Source organism: Colossoma macropomum, unplaced genomic scaffold (genome assembly GCF_904425465.1).
Source record: "Colossoma macropomum unplaced genomic scaffold, Colossoma_macropomum, whole genome shotgun sequence".
NCBI classification, from domain to species: domain Eukaryota; kingdom Metazoa; phylum Chordata; class Actinopteri; order Characiformes; family Serrasalmidae; genus Colossoma; species Colossoma macropomum.
Genome location: NW_023494803.1, coordinates 39,942,265 through 39,963,620, shown reverse-complemented (window position 1 = coordinate 39,963,620; position 21,356 = coordinate 39,942,265). Strand labels below are relative to the sequence as shown.

The 21,356-nt window shown below is 38.6% G+C and overlaps 1 protein-coding gene across 1 annotated transcript; it reads right to left on the bottom strand.

The window, feature by feature from the left end:
- Window positions 1-3,871: 3,871 nt before the first annotated feature.
- On the bottom strand, window positions 3,872-4,999 carry socs4 (suppressor of cytokine signaling 4). The gene has a single exon (XM_036593847.1). The coding sequence runs from the start codon at window positions 4,982-4,984 to the stop codon at window positions 3,872-3,874; it is 1,113 nt and encodes a 370-aa protein (XP_036449740.1). The 5' UTR covers window positions 4,985-4,999.
- Between the last annotated feature and the right edge of the window lie 16,357 nt (window positions 5,000-21,356).

Genomic DNA, 21,356 nt, shown 5'->3' with positions numbered 1-21,356 from the left:
GTGGTCACGCTATGTTTTACACTTGAATTACGTCAACATCTGTACCCTGTTGACCATCACAATGGTAGAATGACCCAAGAAATGGAAGCTTCTACTCCACCTATTAGCAAGAACTGCAGGCCTAAACCATCACACGTTCGCCTCAAACTGTGGAGTTGTTCAGTATCTCTAATAGTCTTGATTATGTGGTTTCTGACACTGTACACTGTTAGAAATAAAGGTTCTGTTCAGGTTCATTTTTCGTTCATCAAGGTACAAACAGTGTAAATGTTCCCTCAAAGGTACAACAGTGGTTTTAAGGTCTGATTGTGAACCTTAAATAAGTTTTTCCAGGTGAAAAGTTTGTATTTGTACCTTTTCATAACCAAATGTTTTAAAACAGAACAGTAAAATAAAGTCCTGGAGACGAGACGGGGTGTGTGGAGTCAGTACAGCTTAGAACATATCATTTCAGTGGATTACGGTTCAGTTATGTTCCCTGACTAAAGGTACTGAGATGTACCCTTGAGGGTCCCACCCCAGTGACAGTTCAGCACCTTTATTTCTGAGAATGTATGACACACTGTTATCTATAAACATGACTAAAGTACAGGCTTCTACTACTGTTTTTTAGCCATACTAATGTACTTTAGTCCATGTTTGTAGATAACAGTGTATCAGAAACCACATAAATAAGTCTTCTAGAGATACTGAGCACCTCCACACAGTTTGAGGTGAGTGTGTGATGATTTAAGCATGCAGGTAGCACAGTGCTAGCTTTCAGAGCTGAGTAGAACGGCTTTACGTATACTGAAGTAAAAGTATTGTTACTTCAGAGAAATAATGACTGCGGGAAAAGTGAAGTACTTTCCATAAAACAGCATGAGTAGAGGTACAAAAGTAGCAGCTCAAAATATACTTAAGTACTGAGTAACTTATAGCACTGAACTGCTCAATCCACCCAGCATCTATCAGTATAAGAACTGAAGAGGCTCTATTCTTCTCTTTTTGGATCTTTTGAACTAAAAGAAAGTGCTAAAGCTCCAAAGTGGCGGGAGTGATCGACCGTACAAGCAGAACAGGAGCTGAACCAGCACAACAGAATGAAATCAAACCCAAAAAAAAGAGAACTAGGGACTAACTTTTCAAAGGGAATCCCACTGATTTTTCAATCATTACGATGTAAACAGAGTCATTCAGAGTGGTTTGGTGTGAAACGCTCCGTTCTACAGAAACTTACTGAATCAGAATTGTTCACAGTGGTGGTGATAGGAACCAGACGTCCACCTCTAAAAGCTCCCTCACAGAAAGTTACTACATGAAGTGGTTATGAATTCACTGTCTGATGTCTAAGACACTGTTTTATGATAGTTTTGAGCTGAGATTGTGGCCCTAAATGTATTTTTAAAAATCCACGTACATGCAGGACGCTGTGAGGCAAAATAGGCCCCTAAAAATGCATTTTTTAGATTTATCACTATTTTATCTTCAATATTCCATATAAAGCTCAGAAGACTCGTGTAGGCTCACTGGTGGTTTTGGATAGTAAATAAAATGTCTATATTAATGTTGTAGTCATGGCGACCCCTGGTTCCTATCACCACCACTGTTAAGTTGGTAAACAGTATGAATGACTGAATTGTGCAGAAATTTTGAAAGTTTGGTGGAATTCTCTTTTAATGACTAAAATAGAACAAAGACAATGAATCCCTTTCTCACTGTTTGGCTTAAATAGAAGTAAAAGTATCTTTTGAGAATACTTCAGAAAGTACAAATCCATTAAGATTTTACCTAACCCCCTGCTGCATTAGGAGAGCAGTTTTTAAAAAATATTCGATTCACTTTTCTTGCATAAAGTGGACCTGATTATTAAATTAAAAAAGCATAAAAAATATGTGCAGGGGTCCTTTTGGAGTTTGTTGCCTTGAGGCAACATTGTGCAACAATGAAAAGAAATAACATAGAGCCGTATTCTCTGAAGTGGTGAGACCTGGCTTGTGACTGGCTAAATCCTTTCCACTGTCGCACAATGTTGCTTCCAGGCAACAAACACATTTCTGCAAATTCTCATAACAAAAAAATTATAGTGAATGTTAAAAAAGAGGTTTAAAAGTGCTAGTATGAGATAAAAAAGAGAGTATGTCTAAGTACATGCTTTTTTATTGACTTCCTCAAACTCTTCCTTTTTTGTTAACCTTATCATTGCCTTTAAATATGAATGATGTTATTGTAAAGTGAGGAAAATGAATTGTTGCCCTGAGGCAACATTGTGCAATAGAGGGTTAAGAATAGGAAACTGAGTAATTAGAGCTTATACTACAAACCTCTGCTAGCTTGGTAGTCTTGGCTAATCGGCTGTATTTGGGATAAGTGGGGACAAAGTTGTGAATATTAGGCTAGGCATTTCTTTAAGGTGGCTCAGAATACTCCATACAGACCACCTAATAATGTACAACTCAGTTATACAGGGCAGAGCAGGGCACAAGCTAACTCAGGGAAAATATAACATGGATATTTTTACATTATTGTTTTTGACTATATAAATCACAGCATTCAATGCTACATTCTTTAAATCTCCCTTTTGGTGGCTGTAATATAGCACTGCATGTAAACAGCCAACAGTGAGAGCTAGCCAGACTAAAGTACAGCCTCCACATGAGGGGGTTAGTTTAACACGCTGTAACTCAGCCTACCACAGTAAACAATCAGAGACCTCCATATCCCCCATACACACTCAACACAGCTCATCTTTTGGATTCTTTTATGTACAGATTAATGAAAAACGTACTCATGTACATAAAATGTATTAAGTTTTATCACGCTGATATTTGCTGTTCTACTTTTTGGTTAAAAATAAATTCAGCAGCCTCTTTTCACTCGTCATATTTATGTTGATCAATATGTCTAGGTTGCCTATCTGGTTTAAATGACAGAATTAGACTGAAATAACTGCGTTCTTATAAATTTATCCGACTTCGGCTGTTACAACTCACCCCTCCCCAGCCTATGGTTGGCGTGGGAATGAGGTAAGCCTTGACCACAGCTTAATAAGGCATCATCTCATTCCCAAGCCTTACCAAGTTATGACCACAAATTACGTGTTTCCACGCATTAATACGGTGTGGCCATGCATTATTTTTATTCATACTGGATGTCACCAGCAGGGCTCCGTAGGGATTTGTGTAGGTTGCTTGTATATAAAAAAGGTACAGTCGTGTGCAAAAGTTTAGGCACCCCACTCAAATGACGTATTTTGTTGATTTTCTAGGTCTAACTAAATTAACACATCCTCTACAGAGACACACTTCTGCACATTTTAATGCACAATTTTTTTTTATTCACTGAATTTAACATATAGGAAAAAAAAAAAACATAAAATGTGGCCTGTGCAAAAGCTAATTTTTCTTCCAATATGTGAAACTTTGCAAATAAATATGAATTGTGCTCTGAAATTTGCAGAAAACGCCATGTTATATACTGTTTACATACTTATTTTCACTTAGAAAATCAACAAAAGCATGCAAAAGTTTGGGTTCCCCTGGTTAAATCGCATTTTTTGTAGAACGTCCTCAACAGAGAACACACATCTGCACAGTTTAAAGCAAAATTACATTCATTTGCTGAAATTTGCATAATGGGAACAAATTAGAACAGAAAATGTGGCCTGTGCAAAAGTTATGGCCCAATTTATATTTAATGTTTTTTTCTTTCAATATATTAAACTCAGCAAATAAATAGAAACTGTGCAGTTGTTAAATTTGCCAAAACTTAATTTCACTTTTAAAGTCAACAAAACACTGTGGTCAAACTTTTGCATGTGACTGTGCTTAAAAAATAAAAAAAACCCAAATCGTTTAAGGTCGCGCCCCGCTCTGGTCAGTTTGGTACTCTGTCACACGGCACAAGCCCCGTCGCATCTGAAGTGGTACTGTCTGAGATAGTCCCTGAGTGCCTGAGGCAGCGGTAGAGCATTTATACCCTGGTAGGTGGTACAACTGCAGATTAGGGCGCGACACAAGTGCTGCAGTGAAAAGGGGAAGTTCCTGGGCAGCGGGCGGGACAGGAGGGGCTCGAAGAAGAGGCATGCGGCCGGGTCGCTGTAGTGCTTCAGCAGCCCCGTCACGCTGGCGTCCCTGTACATGCAGGGGTCCCGGCCGTCAAAGCTGAAGCGCTTTCCACTCTGCTCTATTCGGGCATGCAGGGAGCGGCTGTAGCGCCTGAAGCTGACCGAGAACAGATACTCATCCTGGGCGGAGTCCCTCAGCAGGAATGTCCCCTCAGGCTGACCTTCGAGAAGCTGCTCGGCCTCGAAGCGGTCCAGCACGCCCCAGTAGCACGGGCTGTTGTTGATCTGGAGCAGGTCAGGCACCAGGATGTAGTCGGTGTGGGCGCAGCATTGGGGCGTACCATTAGTAAAAGACGGGTCCCAGTCGTCCAGGCTGGAAGCTCCGGAGGAACTGACCTCCTCCCAGGAGATAAAAGCTGGAGGAGCGGCCTCTATGGCTAATGATGCATTGCTTTGATGCTTCTTGATCAGATGCCAGCACTGGGCGAGCTCAGATTTGGGCGAAAAAGGGCACTTATCTTCTAAAAGCTCCGAGACGTGGATCTTCCGCTTGGACCAGAGCAGCACTGAGAATGGCCTTGAGGAGCCAGACTGGTGGTGATGGTGATGATGATGGTAGTGGTGATGGTGGCTGCGTATCGGAAGGCACTGTCCAACCGCATCCTGGAACTTCTGTCTCAAAGATCTACGAGATAAGGCCTTTCTGCTGCCGTCCACTTCCGCGTCTCCTAAAGCCGAACAGCTGCACTTTCTGTCCCGCCGCCGGCGGGGGCACGAGGCCGAGCGGACGCTCTGGTGGTCCTCCAAACCCTCGCCCTCCTCCGCTCTCACAGACGCCTCACGGGCGGAGCGGGAGCGCTTCTTAACACTGCGGATGTAGCTGTCCACGCTCCAGCTGCGCAGGGTTTTGGGACGAGTGTCCAACTTCTTCTCCGACATCACTGCAGGTCCACTGAGGCTGCTGAGTGGAATTAGAGAAGAAATTAGCTGGACGTGAAGAAACAGTGCAAAGTTCTAATGTATGAAAGTAAATAGATACTACATTATTTATGGTTTACAATCAAAACTATAACATTTGTAAACATAAAGAATGCAAAAGAAACCGTGAAGCTGCAGTTTTAACTACATTAACTGTTGGAAAGTTTGGAAGCACTTGAAGCCAGTTTGTTGAAGATACATTATTAAAGTATGAAGTTATAATAAATTTAACACCCATTATGAGGTTCTAATAAGATTAATATTCAGAATGAAGTTCCAGTAAAATTAACACCCAGAATAAAGTTCTAACTCAATTAAAATCCAAAATGGATAGGTTATGATATTAATATCCAGAATGACAATTTAACAAACCTAATATTCAGAATAAAGTTATAAAAAGATCAATAATCAGAATTAAGTTCTAATAATATTAACACCCATTGTGAGGTTGTAATAAGATTAATATTCAGAATGAAGTTCTTATAAGATTAATATACAGAATGAAGTTCTAATAAAATGAAGACCCAGAAATATTATGATATTAATAGTATATGATATTAATATCTAGACTGACAATTTAACAAACCTAATATTTAGAATAAAGTTCTAATAACATTGATAGCCTGAAGGGAAGTTTAATAATTTATAATTAACATCCAGAATCCCTCATATCTGAAAAAAGTGATGAAATTTTGAGGCACATATCATATCATATCATATCATATCATATCATATCATATCATATCATATCAGGTAATGACTACAAATAAACATTTACAGTATATTATTCATCATTAAAAAAAAGACTTCTTTGTGTTCCCCCCAAAAATGTTTATTATTAAATAAACTTTCTAAAATATTTCTTGATCTCTTGCTTATAGTTTCAATCTACACCATGTAAGTTATTACTGAATAAAACAATACAAATTATTAATATGACAAGTGATTCCAAACTTCGGGATGGTAGTGTAATAACAGTAAAACTGTACGCCACCATTGAAAAAGCATTGAATTTGACTTTAAACATGAACATCACTTCTACATGGATAAAATACATGTTTTATCATACATTTTTATCAGTTTCGTGGCACTAATTTCATTTACATATTTGAAAATGATAAATTTGCAAATTATGCTGTATCAAGAAAATTCAATATTTCACTTTTCCAGTGTGGTATAATAGTGATATTGCGATAATTATGACATTGACTGTACTTAATGATGATATGATAGCATTAATGACTATTTGTCTGTGCCACTGTGTAGATTTAAACACTCTCACTCTTGCAGAGCTGAACTCCAGTCAACGGCTGAATAAATTCCCAATCTGAGAAATATTATTTACCAACAACAGGAAGTACTGTAAACAAATAAACAGTAAACTCAACAGCATCAAATCTCTGAATGTTCGCTCAGGTCCTGACTGAAGCAGTTTTAGAAAGAACCTCATATAAGATCACAGCAGATTAAACAGAATGAGAGCTAGAACGTTAAGCGTGTTAAATGATTAATGATTAAAATGTTGGTTATTTAAACTTTTATTCATTAGCACGTGTAATAAATTCAATGCTTTTCAAAGTCGACGCATATATTGCTTCATTTAGACTGCAACTGCACTGCCGTGCCTACAGAAAAGCTAAAAGCTTTTACAGCATTACAACATCTCTTTAATCTGAAACGTGAAAAAGTCTTACCTTGCGCTAAATCATGGAGTGGAGATGGAGAGTTTTGAGTCGTTATGCGATGAATTTTCCCATTTTCTACGGCTCTGAGTGAGCGAGCGTGTGGTGTCCGGTGCAGTGTGAGCTGAGAGCGAACTGAGCAGAGTGTGTGTGAGTGTGTGTGTGTGTGTGTGTGTGTGTCTAAGTGTCCCGCCTTTAAAGCGCTCTCATGTTCAGTCCCTCAGAGACTCCCTGCCCTTCACTGAGAGAGAGAGGACACTCACATCCGTCAGACAGCACCAGTGCTGAAGGTAATGCAGTGCACAGGAACACATTACAGTGATGTTACTTTTTCCCATAACAAAGTAATGTAGCGCATTACGGTTTAAATTCTTCTAATCACATTACAGTTGTGTGCAAAAGTTTGTGGCCAAATTACATGCAGTGCGATTCAAAAGTGTGAGAGCTCTAATGAAAATGCTTCTGTTTTGCATCCCATTCCAATGAAACCTCTTAACATTCCAGGTTTATTTCATTCAAAGGCTTATTATTCTGTAGCTATAGGGACTTCAGTGCAAACTAATGGAGCTATTCTTACGTTATAGAAGTGTGCATAGAATGGTTTGTTAGTGAGTTAATGCAAAGTTTTTCATTAGAGATGATAAACTTGACAGTTTGAGTAAAAAGTAGAATCTTTGAATTTCAGAATTTCTCAGTTTTTGGTGAAGTGCCCCCCTTTTACTTTCAGTGATGGTGTGCGCTGAAGCTGGATGGGCTCCATAAGTTTGTGCAAAAGCCTCTGATCAGTGGATCCATTCCACCCAAGAGTCGTCTGAACGTGAGCTCCACTAGAGATCAGATTAAAAACAACCTGACCTTTTTGTGCAAAGACCTCAACACGGTCAACTTCACACATCTGCTTCAGTTTGAATAGTGACCCAGAAATAGTGCAGAATTTTGAACATTTCTTCTTCATTTTACTTTTCACAGCTTTCTTTGTTTCATACGGAGCCCTGCTGGTGACATCCTGTATAAATAAAAATAATGTGTGGCCACACCTTATTAACGCATGGGAACGAGATCCTAATGCGTGGCCACAACTTAGTAAGGCATGGTAATGAGATAATGGCCACAACTTCGCGTGAGAACGAGATCATGCCTTACTAAGTCGTGGCCACGCATTATTATTTATTTATTTATTATTTTTTCATGCATTATTATTATTTATTAAGTCATGGCCACAACTTAGAAAGCTTGGGAATGAGATCCTAATGCGTGGCTACGATTTAATTATCTCGTTCCCATGCCTTACTAAGTCATGGCCACATATTAGGATCTTGTTCCCACATGGTAATAAGACATTGCCACACATGATCTTTTATGTATTTATTATTTTTTCACACATTATTAGTATTTTTAAGATGACTTAATTATCTTGTTCCCACGCCTTACTAAGTCATGGCCACACATTATTTTTATTGCTTTATTTTTATACAGGATGCACCAGCAGGGCCCTGTATTTTTACATTTTTCAAGATTGTAAAAACTTCTGTTGTTTATTTCCAGGTTTAAATGAAAAATCCCACAGGCCTCAGGTTTGTGGACTCCAGTGAGTTTTGTTTATTTTTTATTTTTGTGAAGTAAAAAGAATTTAGGAAATAAGACGGGACACAAAGTCAGTACATAGTAATGCCCCGTTTGGTAGGTCTCACAGCTCATAAACTCCTTTTGAAGCCAGGTAGGAGTCTTTCTGTTCTTGTGTTAGGACTATTTATCCACGCTTCCTTGCAGAATGCTTCTAATAAAGGCCGTCTTGCGTGCACAGCAGGTTTCGGGTCTCTCCGCAGATTGTCCGTGATGTTGGAGTCAGGGAGCTGTAAGGATTTTCATGCCGAGTTTTAAGATATTGTCCTTTTGTAGAAGCCACCATCTTTTCAGCATCAGTTTCTTGACCTACTGTGTCACATCTGCTTCCAGAATTTGCTGATATTTAGTGGAATCTGTTCTTTCATCTACTCATGCAGTGTTTCCTGAGCCACTGGCTGCAACACAACCTTAAAACATTATAGCCCCACCCAGGCGTAACCGTTGACACGGTGTTCTTTTCATCATATGCTGCTCCTTCTTTTCTCTAAACACAGCTTTGTTGATGGCGGCCAAAGAGCTCCATTTCTACTCTACTTTTCCATCAGTCCACTGCACTAGATTCCAAAATGCCTATGACTGATCTAGACAGTGTCTTGCACACTTCAGACATAGACTTTGTGACGAGGTCGCAGGTAAGGTTTCCTCCTGATGCCTCTTTCCTGCAGATCGAGTTTGTGTAACATCACTGCACAGTAGAACGGTGCACCGAAACTCCTGTCAGCTAAACCTGCAGGTCTTTTCCAGTCATATGGGGGATTTGATTTGCCTTTCAGATCAGCATACAAGCAGTTCTGTCTGAAAAGAGAAATGCTGGTTAGCAGGCTGTGTTGCTATTGCTTTTCTTTAAAGAAAGAAATCAGGTTATCATCCAAAGAAATCCTGGTCAAATATGCAAAAAAAAAGAAGAGTGAATATACACTATATGCTTAATATATGACATTTACAATTATTATTATTTATTATGATTATTATTATTTGCCACTGTATTACAATTTGCACAGCCTGTGCAATGCTAACCAACCAGTATCATGGTAGTAAATATATATATATATATATATATATATATATATATATATATATATATATATATTATTAATCTATAATACGTGGCAAACAGTAGTAGTAATAATAATAATAATAATAATTATAGTATCATTGAACAGCAAAAGGATGGATGTAATAAATTTGTCAGAAATAATTATAGAAATATATTTCATCAACTTTGCTTTGCTAAAAGTAAGTAAATGAAAAGGAAAACTGAATCAATGGAATCTAGTACAAATTTGTGTTTTTGTGTATGTGACATACAGGTACAGTAGCTGAAAGGGGATTTCCACAGATTTTTTCAGAATTTCTGCATAAATAAATGGTTAAGCTGTAAACAGAGTCATTCAGACTGGTCCGTTCTAGAGAAACTTACAGAGTCAGAATGTTCACAGTGATGGTGATAGGAACCAGACGTCCACCTCTAAAAGCTCCCTGACAGAAAAGTAAAATGCCATAGAATGGTTATGAATTCACTGCCTGATGACTGAGACGTTGTTTTATGATAGTTTTGGGAAAGGTTGTGACCTAAAACCTTAGTTTAAAATCCATTCATGGTGGAGGGATACATGTAGGCTGTTGTGAGGCAAAATAGTCCCTCAAAAAAGTTATTTTTTCAGATTTACTACTATTTTACCACCTTCATTACATATATAAATCAGAAGGCTGGTCAGATTGTAGTTTCTTTCCAGTGGACCAGTTGATATCATATTAAACCACTCTGATTGACTTTGTTTGCCTCTCAGCAATTATGAATTATGCAAATGTTGAGAAATCAGTGGAATTCCCCTTTAAAGGAACACTCCAGTGTTTTTTTGTGCTTTTTTATCTCTATGTGCCACATTTATAACATGTAGTCAGTTTATAGTGATAATGATTGAAGCCTATAGGCAGGTGCTAAAGCAAGACCCCATTGACTTCTTCTGTGAGTGTACAGAGGTGTCTAAAAGATTGCCTGAGGTATTCCACCATATTCCACAGATGCAACAAATAGAGATTAAATAAGAAAACGCTGGAAGTTTCCTTTAAGCTTGTGTCATTGACTTACATTTTCCTCTCTCTTTACTAACAGCTTGAACTTTGCCGGCCTCCAGTCCATCCTATAATTAGTCGACAGTAGCGGACATTAATTTACAAAGGCAATCTTGTTAGGAAAGGAAACGGAAAGAGCCTTTAACTTGCATTGACTGGTTGATTTATTGATTTGTTGATCAATACGAGTCTTCCTTTAGCTGCTGCACATCCGGCTCGTCCTGCTTTGCCCTGCTGCTCGCCCATTAGCCGACACGGACGCTTTACAGGTTTCAGATGTGACTCATAAGCCATTTCCAGCACTACAGACCCCCTCAGTGTCAGATATCAAATGCAGTAGCCCGAAGGACGGCCGAGAGCAGCTTGAAAGGAACTGCATGATAAATTCAATAACTCGTTAGGATTGGGGGGGCGGGGGGGGGGTGGATTGGGTAATTAGGTGATGTCATTTTCCAAGTTAATTTCCAATGTAATTTTTTTCTGCCCTCGTATCTGCTGTTCGACTGTATACCTTACTGTAATGTATTATTCATAACTGTTTTGTCCTAATATTGTGCAGGAGAGTGCTGATGTCATTCTCCTCATTTAAATGAGACTGATCACCCCTGTGCATAGGCTTACATTACGCAGAAATACAGAGTTGGGAGGGTCACTTTTAACATGAATTTTGGTGCAGATTACTGATTACCTGTTAAAAATCTAACCTAAATGTAAAAAGAGCCATTTTTTCCTTTCTACAAAAATCAAACCATCTTGGGCGCCATAACATTTATGCCCATTTTACCATCTTGGCAGTAGATATGTCTCAGTATGTGCTGATGTACTAGTATAGGCTAAAGAACAACGTCTAGATCAGCCATAGGCGTTATGGAATCTGGTGGACTGATGTAAAAGTAAAGTAGAAATGGATCTCTTTGACTTAGACTGTAAGTTTTAACTTAGTTATAGCTGCTTTTCTCACATCTCCGGCAGGAAACTTTTCCTCAAAAGTAGAATAGTTACGTGTTAAATGTCTCTCAATGTTCAACTTTTAATGAGGCTGAAGTCGCTTCTCATTCTCTGGCTTCTTGTTTGACTTTTCCCATTCTACCTTAAATGGTGCCTGAGGCACCAGAATGTAACTGCTGCACCATTTAAGGTGGAACGGGAGAAATTGGCCAAAGGCTGGTGAATTAGAAACTGACTTCAGCTTTGTGACTTTTTAGTGTTTGTCAGTTTCTCGTTGCAGATTAAACATATCAGGAAACCAGCTGGAGTGATTATTAATGCAAGTAAGTCCATTCGTCTCAAAATTATCGATGTCTTTTTGTCTTTTCGTTAGCTACTAGCTAGGCGAGACTGTTGTTTGTGTTGCTATGGTGACCAGCAGTCTACGCACCAACCTTCAGGGTTAGAGGTTGATGAATTAGCAGTTAATTCCAGCGTTTAAGACAATTTGTTGTTAAAACTGTGTTGAACGATCAGCAGAGCTTTATTTTACTGTAAAGGAGGATTTTTATTATTACCTACAAATCTAATTCTGCTGTGGAGCCGTAAAAAAAAGCAGGGCAGTAAAAGAGCTGCATGTTGCTGACCCCTGCTCTGACCTAATACAATTATAACACAACTTTTATAAAATGCTATCAAGTCAGTCCTGACTCCTGGTGACCATGTGGATAGTGTTTCTCCAGAATATCCTGCCTTCTGTTGGGGTCTTTATGCTTCTAAATGGCTTGTTTGTGTTTCCTTTTATTGATCTTATTGCTGGTCATCTTTTTCCTCTTTTACCTTCAACTAATATTGTAGTCAAGACCACTAGATGCGAGTCCGAGTCAAGACCAATTCCTGGACACAGTTAGTCTGAGTCAAGACAGAGACTTTGTAGTAGTTGAATCAGAGTCAAGTGACCAGACTACAAAAATTTAAAAAGGGAAGGCGAAAATTTGTTTATTTACAGTTATATTGTAAATTCATTCTGATCCATTATGCACATTATATTACTATATAATATTTAATCATACATTTAGTAAAATAATATTATATTAAAAATATATAACATAAAAAATATATATTCATTTTTGTTTTCTTAGCATTCACTTGAATTAAATTTACTTACATTCAACATTAAAATTGCACAAGACTCTTATTATGACAGCACTGGCGTTTCTGCTGAAGGCAACTGAAGTTTTTGCCTACTTAGTGGAATCTATTCATAATTCCATTTCTTATATCTAGCATCTATCTGTATCTACTGCTGTACCATGAATGAATCAGGCACAGGGCAGACTCGCAGGCCGGTACTTTCCAGTTACCTCAGGTGGAGGCATCTCACTTGTCTGCACTCGACAACAATTCGAATTTAGAGCCAATTGCTCCGCATTTTACCCAACCGTGCAGTTTAACACACACACTAGGGGGCAGTGAGCACACTTGCCCGGAGCGGTGGGCAGCCCTATCCACAGCGCCTAGGGAGCAGTTGGGGGTTAGGTGCCTTGCTCAAGGGTACCTTAGTCATGACTTGTCGGCTCAGAGGATCAAACCAGCGACCTTCCAGTCACGAGGCTGGTTCCCTAACCTCCAGCCCACGCGTACCCCAATATCCAACTCCTTCCCCTGAGATCAAGACGAGATAGAGTCCAGTCCAAATGATATTGAGACTGAGACAAGGCCAAGACTGTTAATTTACAATCTTGAGACCAAGACTGGACTTGAGCATAAATGTCCTGAGCAGACCTTTCATCTCCAGTGACCTCGGTCTTATTATAATGTGCTCAAAATGAAAGTGTTTGTTTTCTTGACGTCCAAGGTGCTCTCTAAAGTCTTCACCAACACCAAAGTTCGAAAGCATCAGTACTTTTTCCTGTCCTCCTTTATTATTGTCCAGCTTTCGCATTCATAAATAACTGCAGAGAAGACCACAGCCTGGACAATTCTGATCTTTCTTTCTAGAGACAAATCGTTGCATTTGAAGATCTCTCCTAACTCGTTCATCCTTCTTCTGCTGAGAGCTGATCTGTGTCATATTTCTTGACTGATGATTACAAGTCCAATCTTTTCAACTTCTCCCATTACATGTTGAGCATACATGTTAAACAAGTATGGGGACAATGTGCAGCCCTGTCTGACTCCTTTGTTGATGTGGAACCAGTTTGTTTGTCCATTTTGTCCAGCAGATTCCTACATTAAATTAACATAATCTGATTACTTTGCTTTATTTTTGGATTACATAATTGTCTGTGATTTATATGGGCCCTGTGTACATCCATTTGAAAATGTCAAGAAACATTTTGGTGGAGTAATCAGCTACTGAAATAACACATAAGTACTTTGGAATAAAAAAATAATACTTTTAAAACAAAATCTGAAACATTCGAAACCGTGTTGACCAGAGCTTTAACGTAAACAGCCAAATCTGAAGTTCAGACAAGTCCAGCATTCCTTAAAGTAAAATGACCAGAGCCTGTGGACAACCGCCGTTTCTATAAGGACCAAGGACACGAACAGTATGTTAATGCTGCATTATGTTCTAATAACTTTTTTTGAGCTCTCAACCACAGAGAGAAATTGTGGCATATTGTGTCTTGCCCAAAAAGCGGAGCAACATATGCAAATATTTCAAGCATAAACAAATTTGTTAGCTTTCTGTAGGCCAACTGATTGTATGTTAGATTACATTTAGTAAAATGCCACAAAAGAAGCATTTATTAGTGTTATATTCAAAAATATATTTGGAAAAATAATACAATTTAATAGTAGATAATAACAAATAAATGCTGTTTCTAAGCATTCAACTGCTTCAAATTCTGAGCTGCTGCCTGTTCGTAACTATGTGGGTGTGTCAGATGCAAAATGATTGACAGTGGCATCTCCCAGGCGACCCGCAATACCACCAATCAGGGTGGTTCAGCCTTGCATGTTTGTGTCCCACTCATTTAAATGTTTAATGAAATAATAATAATAATAATAATAATAATAATAATAATCAGTCAAGCTCTTTTCAAATAAATTATAATTCAATTAATATTTTTACTGACATAAATGGAAGTTTAACCATTGATATTTTTATTACAATAAAAATTAATTAACCTGCTTAAATTCTAATTACTATGTCACGCTGTTTTAGCTTTTCTTTCTATTTGTCTTGATCTCAGGAATTCAATTTACACATGTGAAAATTAAATTTCAGCTAAAAATATTAAATTAAATATTAAATTCTTCATGTCATAACATGATATTCATATCATGTTTAAAGTTGCAATATTTATTAAGGGGTTCACTGTAAAGCTGAAACATAGTAAAGAATGAACTTCTTGAATGTTTTACAAGCTTCAAATGTCTGTATTTAAGCAACAGCTGCCATAAATAGGGTATTAAACAGTAATAATAATAATCACACTATTTTTATGATGGATCAATAACCTGATGACTTTTTCCACCTTTTGTATCCTGATTACATTACATGTGTTCCATTACTACTTAATTCAACATAAATATCAAATAGAAAAGAACAAGAACAAAACACACAGCAGTCCAAAGCATCCACCTTACCCTGATTATACTGTGTTTGATTAGATTAATTAGATTAGATGCTTTGGATGAGATTATCTGCTGTAATAGAGATTCAGTGTTGTATACTGACAGTGTGCAATCTATAGGCTATTCATCTCCACTGTTTGTGGGTTTTTTGTGACTGTATTTGATGGAAAGGCAGGAATATAGGGAGGAAAGAGGGAGGATGGGCTCATATCTTCACAGTCTAACCAAGCATGGCCAAAAAAGTACCTTATCAACAGAAAGGAAAACATTCATAGCTTTTAGAGTAAGGTAATGGAACAAACCTTTATTCAAAGATATTTCAGAGCATTTCTATTGGTCCATTTGCCATAAAGTTTCCACATAATGTAAAAGGCAGCTGGCATTTTCAAGAAATGAAAAAAAACACAAAAACAATGACAAAAAATTTCCATAAATGGAACTGCAAGATTTTGCTCTGACAGCAACAATATGTACATTATTTTTGTATATGTACATCATCATTTTGATGTTTTTAATATTTACTTTTGTTTTTGTATTTCTAATGTATTTATATGCAGAACTTTATACTATATTTATATTTTCTCATCTATCTATCTATCTATCTATCTCTCTCTCTCTCTCTCTCTCTCTATATATATATATATATATATATATATATACATATATATATATATATATAACTCAGCGACATAGCCAACTTAATTAATATTATTGTTATTATTATTTTTTTTTCCCACTGTTTTCACAGGTTTTCAAGCTAGAACCATGAAACTTTGCATGATCACAGATGCCATATGGGAATAGTGCAACTTCTGTGTTGCGCTGGTCTGAGTGGATCAGACACAGCAGTGCTGCTGGAGTTTTTAAACACCTCAGTGTCACTGCTGGACTGAGAATTGTCCACCAACCAAAAATATCCAGCCAACAGCGTCCTGTGGGCAGCGTCCTGAGACCACTGATGAAGGATTAGAGGATGACCAACACAAACTGTGCAGCAGCAGATGAGCTATCGTCTCTGACTTTACATCTACAAGGTGGACCGACAAGGTAGGAGTGTCTAATAGAGTGGACAGTGAGTGGACACAGTGTTTAAAAACTCCAGCAGCACTGCTGTGTCTGATCCACTCAGACCAGCACAACACACACTAACACACCACCACCACGTCAGTGTTACTGCAGTGCTGAGAATGATCCACCACCCAAAGTACCTGCTCTGTGAGGGTCCACGGGGGTCCTGACCACTGAAGAACGGGGTAAAAGGGGGCTAACAAAGTATGCAGAGAAACAGATGGACTACAGTCTGTAACTGTAGAACTACAAAGTGCTCCTATACAGTAAGTGGAGCTGATAAAATGGACAATGAGTGTAGAAACAAGGAGGTGGTCAGAATGTTATGCCTGATCGTTGTGTATCTATGTCATGCGCTGCTCTCCCTCACAGCCCTATTCTGGGATGAAAAGTGAAGAATTTTTTCAGCAGAATTAGTCTAGAGGGAGAACATATCCTCTCTTGTCATCTGTATCAGCTCCTGAAACATATCTGCATCTATTATCTGCACCTAAATCAGTTACGCCCAGGAAGTCATGGTAACTCAGTATGCCCATTAACATGGCACAGTTTATCTTGGCAGCAGGGGGGAAACTTGGCCAAGAAGGTCTTACATATGCCCACTATTACAGCCTCATCGATCTGATGAACAGCAGAGCGTCCACTGCTGTCATGAATATTTGATCGGATTGTGTAGTCCAACTGCAACACAAAGACCATACAAGCCTCGCCCGCTGCTTTATGAGCACTTCCACTTCTCCTGAAGCTTTAACACCTCCCACATGGCCCATTTATGGCATTAAATGAGTTTCAGGACTCATTTAGAGAACTGACTTGTGCACTAGCCCTGCAGTATAAATAATCACCCGTCTGCCGCTGCCTGCATCTGTGCGTCTGCTGGATGTCCTCACGTGACCGTCATTCATACAGGCCTGCGCTGAGGCTGCTTCAGAATGGTGGCTGTCTGAGTGATGGAGAGAAGCTAATTAAATCAGTGGGAAGTCTCTGGCTCCGCAGATCTGAGCTCGTTCTCTCATTGATCCGTATCAGTGCACATGTAGCTGCTGCAGAAGCTGAGCTGATCTGGGACAGGTTCAGGGTCAGACTGACACTTTTCCTTGGAGAGCAATCACATCCATACCATTTACAATTAATCAGTAAGCGCTCAAGAACTTTTTTTAATTAAGATGTAGATGATATATGTCCAAAAAGTGTCTGTGCAGCCGTTCTACTGAGCGAATTGAGCTACTTTAAAGGAGAATTTTATTAATTAGTGCATAATTCAGTCACTGAGATGCAAACAAAGTCATTCAGAGTGGTTAAATGTGGAATGGTTCACTGTAGAGAAACTTAATGACTCTGTTTATCTTTACCGTGGTGGTGACAGGAACCAGGGGGCACAATGCCTACATTGTAAAAAAAAATCTGTAAAACATGGTAATTTTTCCGGCAGCAGGGCTGCCAGACAAAATCTGTTAATTAACAGTAAAATTATGTTTTCTCAAAGATGGTAAACATCGTTTAATATCATTTATTATCATTTAATCAATAAAATAACATACAGTATTGTACCATAATAATTACAATAAGTTTATTAAAATAAACATACATGTCTGTGGTCATGAAGGTGTTCATTTCTTTTTGTAAATTTACATGCTATTTCTGTAAATTAACAACAGTAGTATTAAAGTACAGTATATGCACTTAAATACATTTTAAAGTACTATCTTGTTTTTTCAGTGAATGTAAATATAGCCATTTTATTTACCATCCAAGACCAGCGAACTTACATGTGTTGTCTGAGTTTTAATATGTAATTTTGATGATGTTAAAATAATGATAAATCTGAAAAGAAACCAAGTTTTCTTTTCTTTACAATGCCCTGCATGCACTTCTCCACGCTACATGTATTTCAAAAACTGTTTCAGGCCAAAACCTTTTCTAAAAAGTACAATGAAACAGTCCTACATATTATACATATCATACATATTGTCTGATAGTTATAAGTCAAGGCCACCTTAAAGGGGAACTCCATCCTTGAGATGTATACTGAGTCATTCAGAGTGGTTTGGTGTGAAATGGTTGATTGTAGAGACTCAGATGTCTTTACAGTGGTGGTGATAGGAACCAGGCGTCACCATGACTACAACACAAATATAGACATTTTATGTATTATCCAGAACCACCAGTGAACCTACACGAGTCTTCTTTTTATATGTAATGTCGATAATGGTAAAATAGTGGAAAATCTGGAAAAATACGTTTTTATTCAGGGGCTATTTTGCTTAACAACACCCTGCATGTATCCCTCCACCATGAACAGATTAAAATGAATGGACTGAAAGACATTTTAATGGATTTAAATGACATTTAAGCCAAACCTTTATATCAAAACTATCATAAAACAGTGTCTCAGGCATCAGGCAGTGAATTCATAACCATTTCATGTAGTAACTTTCTGTGAGGGAGCTTTTAGAGGTGGACGTCTGGTTCCTATCACCACCACTGTGAACAGTTCTGACTCGGTAAGTGTCTCTAGAACAGAGCGTTTCACACCAAACCACTCTGAACGACTCTGTTTACATCTGAACCACTTAATTATGCAGAAATTCCCCTTTAAGGTCACAGATTGCTGACTCTAATCATAATGCACTGAGAATGGGACACAGCTGTGTATGAGCCTAAGGTCACCAGGCTCAATGCCAAGCGTGGGCTAGAGGGATCTAAAGCCCCCCAGCATTGGGTTGTGGGGCAGTGGAATTGTGTTCTTTGGAGTGATGGAGCTCCACCCAATACCTTTGGGATGAGCAGGAGTGATCCAGGCCTGACCATCCAACATCAGTACCACCTCTTGTGGCTAAATGAAGTCTAAATTGTCTACCCAGGGGACAGAAACGCTCTCCTAACTGAAGAATGACCAACATACAGCCTTGTGCAAAAGGCAGAGACACCGTTGGCTGTTAAGTACAAATTATTCATTCTTCAAGGGATATTTGTGAGGAGATTAGATATAAGATCAGCCATTTGCAAAATGAAAGAAAAAATCAAAGTGAAACGAAACAAGAGTTTCCAAAACTGGAGTTCAAAACTGAATAAATGCTGCAGAGAAAATTGGGCTCCTAACAACCACCTGGAAGAGCTGGTAGACCCCAAAACTACCCCCATCAGATAAACAGCACTTAAAGCTCTCATCTCTGAGAGAGAGGAGAAAATCAAGCTGCTTCAGATCTGAAAACATCCACAGGTGTTTCTGTCCATCCTTCCACTGTGAGAAGACGACTCAGCGCTGTGGGTCTGAAAGGATGTGTAGCTGTCAAGAAGAACCTCACTGAGAAAAGGAGACGGACACATCAAACAAAGAAGCTGAACAATGGACTGACCACCCCAGAGTCCAGACCTCAACACCACTGAATGTGTTTGATTACTTCAGAAAATGATCAACCAGCTTCTAAGACTGAACTTTGGAGGTGTGTCTGCAGATTCTTTGAGGAACTGAAAGTGAGTCTCCTGAAAAGAATGGAAGCTGGAATATAGATAAAGAGTGGACACACTAAATACTGAAAAAATTATAGTAGATGTAGTTGTTCAGGATTATTATATTATGTGATTCATATGTTTTCAGCTTTTTTCTTTATGCAAAAAAATGAATAAATGTACTTAATGGTCATTTTTACAGGAAATTACTGAGCAGCTGCCCATACTATTTTGCTGACAGTGGACAGCTTATAAGGCTTTAGCCTGGTTCAAATAAAGCTCCAAACAGCCACAGAAAACTATGGATATGATATTATAGACATATAGATTCAGTTTCAGTGTCTGGCCATTAGGAACAGACGCACCGCACAGCCTCGATTTGTATCATCCACTCAATGCAGCGATCCATGCTGGAGTCATGTGAACGACTAGATCATCTTTCTGAAGCTTTTTTTTTTTTTTACTGTGCTCTGAGCCAGCCTGTTTCCCGCAAGCTTCATTTAATACCTGCTGCCTCTCTGCCTCACTTTACATTTCCGCTGCCAGTGGACACATTAAAGCTGCCCGCGACCGTTTCATTCATCAGTAGCTGAGGATCTGTTATGGCTTATCTGTTATTGCCACAAGGCCTTTACCTGAATGTATGGTAGCCTAAACTCACACTTCAGCACAAGTAATGTTAATTAAGTGAATGAAATAATGACCTAAGTAGGTAAAAGTATCCTTCCATAAAGTAACCTGAGTAGATGTACAAGAATAGCAGATACTTAAGTACTGAGTCACTGATAGAACTGCAGTGAAACTGGGTCTATTCAACATCAATCAGTATAAGAACTGAAGAGGCTCTTGTTTTGGTCTAAAATGAAGTGATAAAGCTCCAAAGTGAGAGGAGTCATCAACAATAGGACTCAATGTTAATGACTAAAATGGATCTGAGGAAACAGAAGATTCCTTTACTCATTAATATACATGAGTAGAAGTAAAAGTATCATTTGAAAATAGTCAGGAGAGAACAAATCCATCAACATTTTACCTGATTTATTAAAAGTGAATAAATATCCCTTTGAACCCTGAGTCCTATTACTGTCATTAAGCTTAAAATCATGATAATATTAAATTTGAATTTTAAAAAGAGTAACAAAAACCTATTTGGTCTAGTGTACTGGGTAAGATCACTGCCTTCTATGCCGTAGACTGGGGTTCAATCCCCCGCCTGAGTAAGCATCCTACACTATACCAATAAGAGTCCTTGGGCAAGACTCCCAACACTTCCTTCGCCTACCTGTGTAAAATAATCAAATTGTAAGTCGCTCTGGATAAGAGCGTCAGCCAGACTGCTGTAAATATATTTTTTCAGGAATTCCTATAAAATATTCAATAACTTCTATAAAAAATGTAAATTATAGTTAGAAGAGTGAGAAAGTAGAGGCAGAAAGTGAATGACTCTTTGGTTTTAAGAGGATATACACCAATCAGGCACAACATTCTGACCACCTCCTTGTTTCTACGCTCATTGTCCATTTTATCAGCTCCACTTACTATATAGGTGCACTTTGTAGTTCTACAGTTACAGACTGTAGTCCATCTGTTTCTCTGCATACTTTGTTAGCCCCCTTTTACCCTGTTCTTCAGTGGTCAGGACCCCCATGGACCCTTACAGAGCAGGTACCATTTGGGTGGTGGATCATTCTCAGCTCAGTGGTGTGTTAGTGTGTGTTGCGCTGGTCTGAGTGGATCAGACACAGCAGTGCTGCTGGAGTTTTTAAACACTGTGTCCACTCACTGTCCACTCCATTAGACACTCCTTACTTGTCAGTCCACCTTGTAGATGTAAAGTCAGAGACGATAGCTCATCTGCTACTGCACAGTTTGTGTTGGTCATCCTCTAGTCCTTCATCAGTGGTCACAGGACG